Source organism: Saprolegnia parasitica, assembly GCF_000151545.1.
Source record: "Saprolegnia parasitica CBS 223.65 unplaced genomic scaffold supercont2.983, whole genome shotgun sequence".
Classification (NCBI taxonomy): Eukaryota; Oomycota; class Saprolegniomycetes; order Saprolegniales; family Saprolegniaceae; genus Saprolegnia; species Saprolegnia parasitica.
In genome coordinates, this window is record NW_012157377.1 from 1 (window position 1) to 2673 (window position 2673).

At 58.0% G+C, this 2673-nt stretch overlaps 1 protein-coding gene across 1 annotated transcript; it reads left to right on the forward strand.

Annotated features, from left to right (window-relative positions):
- On the forward strand, window positions 1-1177 carry SPRG_18114 (hypothetical protein). The gene is made up of 3 exons (XM_012357546.1): window positions 1-45; window positions 95-838; window positions 893-1177. Exons 1-2 carry the CDS (start codon window positions 15-17, stop codon window positions 748-750), a joined length of 687 nt encoding a protein of 228 aa, XP_012212936.1. The 5' UTR covers window positions 1-14; the 3' UTR covers window positions 751-838; window positions 893-1177.
- The last annotated feature ends 1496 nt before the right edge of the window (window positions 1178-2673 follow it).

A 2673-nucleotide genomic window follows, 5' to 3' on the forward strand; every position in this document is an offset into this window, starting at 1 on the left:
GGCACGAAGGACTCATGGACCTCGAGGCGCAGGCCAAAGAGACGGGTACAAAGACCGTCGCCACCTTCGTTAGACGCCTCACCGTTGTGTCTAGCCACCATGGTGCTCTTCGTCATTGACAACCTCACGCGCGCCATCGTCTCGATCAACGAAGCGGCCGAGTACATGTGCTGCGGCCGGCGCGTCGTGCTCGTCGTCCTGGACATGGAAGCAGGTGTTCACATCGGCAACAAGGCGCTCACCGAGCACGAGATCGCCGACTTGAACGCAGCGCGCGCGTGCCTGCGTCAGTATGTCTCCATGTACCCGCTCGTCAAGCTCTTTGCGACCGTCGAAGATGCCGTGACGCACGTCATCTCGGAAGACTGCCTCGCCCCGGTCACCAGCAAGGGCGGGTCGCGCGTCCGGCCCAACCGACTCCGGAAGCGGTCGTCGCTCGTGCTGAGTCAGTGGCCCAAGAAGCCGCTCAATACAAAGGTCTTCATGCGGTCGTGTTCGAGCAGCTCGATCATCGAGAGCGAAGGCAGCTCCGAGGACGAAGGCGACGCCGAGTCGCCGCTGACCAACTCGGCGCCGGTCAAGGAGTCGAGCCAGCGCTACATCTACCTCGGCGGGAACCTCCGCCATACGTCGTGGCGTGCGAGCACGGCGATTCCGATGCTGCAAAGGCGCTTGTGCCGTACTATAGTCCGAGCGGCGACTTTCTCTGGGTCGCCAACGGCGTCGAACACAAGTCGGACAAGAACATGAAGCACTCGGCCGACTTGATTTTGATTGTGATTCCCAGCAATTGCCGGTCGATCGCCTCGATGACCGACGCGCTCCTCCTCATCTGCAGGTACAAAAACAAAGGTGTTTCCGGCGCCATCTCGAATTTCACGTCGTGGCGTAGTGAACGCGCAGTCTTGCTCGTGATCGAACCCATGACCGAAGGCACTTCGATGGAAGACGGCGCAACGCCCATCGGCCGCGAGTTCCAGGACCTCCATCGCGCCCGCGCGTACCTCACCGAGACGGCACATCGCCATGACACGCACATCTTTGACGACGTGGCATCGGCCATCGACTTTATCCTCACCTACCATCACTAAGGACCGTTGGCACATATATAGGACTAGGTTCTTAGTTGTAGTAGCTGAAATGGTGGTACCAACGAGTGACTCTTCAAACACTGTCCCTTCAGTCGTCGACTGCAATCAAGGTTAGGAGGCTAGTAGGAATGCAGTGTGGATTGCTTTTGCGTTCACATAATATACCAGTACGTGTTAGCTGTGTATCGTGTTCACGTGTGGCCATAGTTAGCGGCGGATACCAGTCGTCAACGAAGTCACCAAGTGCTTGGCGTGGCCTGAAAGCAGTCGTACTGCTTCAACCAGCAGCGGAGCGACAGATATAAACCTCTTGCTGCATCTCTTGAGAGAACGACAGCCCCATTGATGCAACAGCTCCAGTGATGCTTAACGCCGTCCAACGTGTCGTTGAACCGAAATGACGCGACGCAACGTACGTCCGAAGATGCAGCGGCCAAAGCGGCGCGCCTTGAGAAGAATCGACTCGCGCGCGCCAGGAGAGCAACCACAAGCACCATGCGACGGCGCGAGCCAACGAGGATGAAGCAGCCCCACGAGGAGGTTAGGAGGTTAGGAGGCTAGGAGCAGCCAAGACAGCGCGCCTCGAGAAAGAGAAATCTGCGCCGCTGTGCTCAGGGGCACGGATGCCGTACTCCATGAGGAGAAGTGGCTCGGCAAGGCCATTCTCCTCAAGGACTGCGCAGTTCTTGGCCCACAACCTCGAAAGCTGCTAGATAGCTGTCGCTCCTCCGTTGCATGAAGCAGTACCTCTACTGGAATGGCACGATCGATTCACGGCTGCGTAGCCGTCGACACTTTTGGACTCCACGCACAGAAAATAAAACAAGTTTGAACTTGAGTATTTTGTGAAGACGAAAGCAGTCATCTATGCATTCCCTCCACCAGACCCTTGTAGGTCGACGCAATTAACGGATCTTGACGGTATCGGTTGAGGCACGCCCCGCTTGACCCTTTCGCAAGGGTGCATTCCCTGCCATACGGCTACACTTGTCTTTAGCGAATCCATCCAAGGCGATTCGTGGGACGGGTATGATTAAAACGTGCAATTTTTACAGAGTTAGATACGCTGTACTAGTAGCCGCTAGTGCCCAAGTCGGTGCAGCTGAGCCTGAAGGTCCCGGATTTCTTTCGAGAGCTCTTGCGTGCGTCGGTAGAGTGCGCTTTTCGAGAGCCCTTCGATGTTCGTTTGCAGCTCCCGGATCGTTGTCGCGTTGGCTTCTTGGGCGGCTTCGGCCGTGACCGCCCGCGTCTCGAGCGCCTTCATGTCGGTCTTGGCTTGTGTCTGCTGTGTCTGCAGCGCCGTTTCCAAGGCGGCTACGCGCGACGCGAGGCTCGTCGTCTCCTCTTGGAGCTTTGTCTTGGCCTCTGCGAGCGCCGACTTGTCCGACGAGAGCGCGTTGACGCTGGCCGAGAGTTCGTTGATGGTCGTCATGAGCTTCAAAATCTTGTTCTCAAGGCGCAGCTCGTTCGATGCGGCGCGGGCTGCTGCGTCGTCGGCTTGCGCTTTGAGCGCCTCGTTAGCCTCGCGTTCTGCCTGGAGCTCTGCGGCCGCGACCAGGTCTGGCGGTGCCGGTGGCTCACC

Bases quoted from the DNA above. Each gene is read 5' to 3' on its own strand.
- SPRG_18114 (XM_012357546.1), top strand. From the start codon at position 15: ATGGACCTCGAGGCGCAGGCCAAAGAGACGG. The intron at 46-94 runs GTACAAAGACCG...CGTTGTGTCTAG, and splicing joins GGCGCAGGCCAAAGAGACGG to CCACCATGGTGCTCTTCGTC.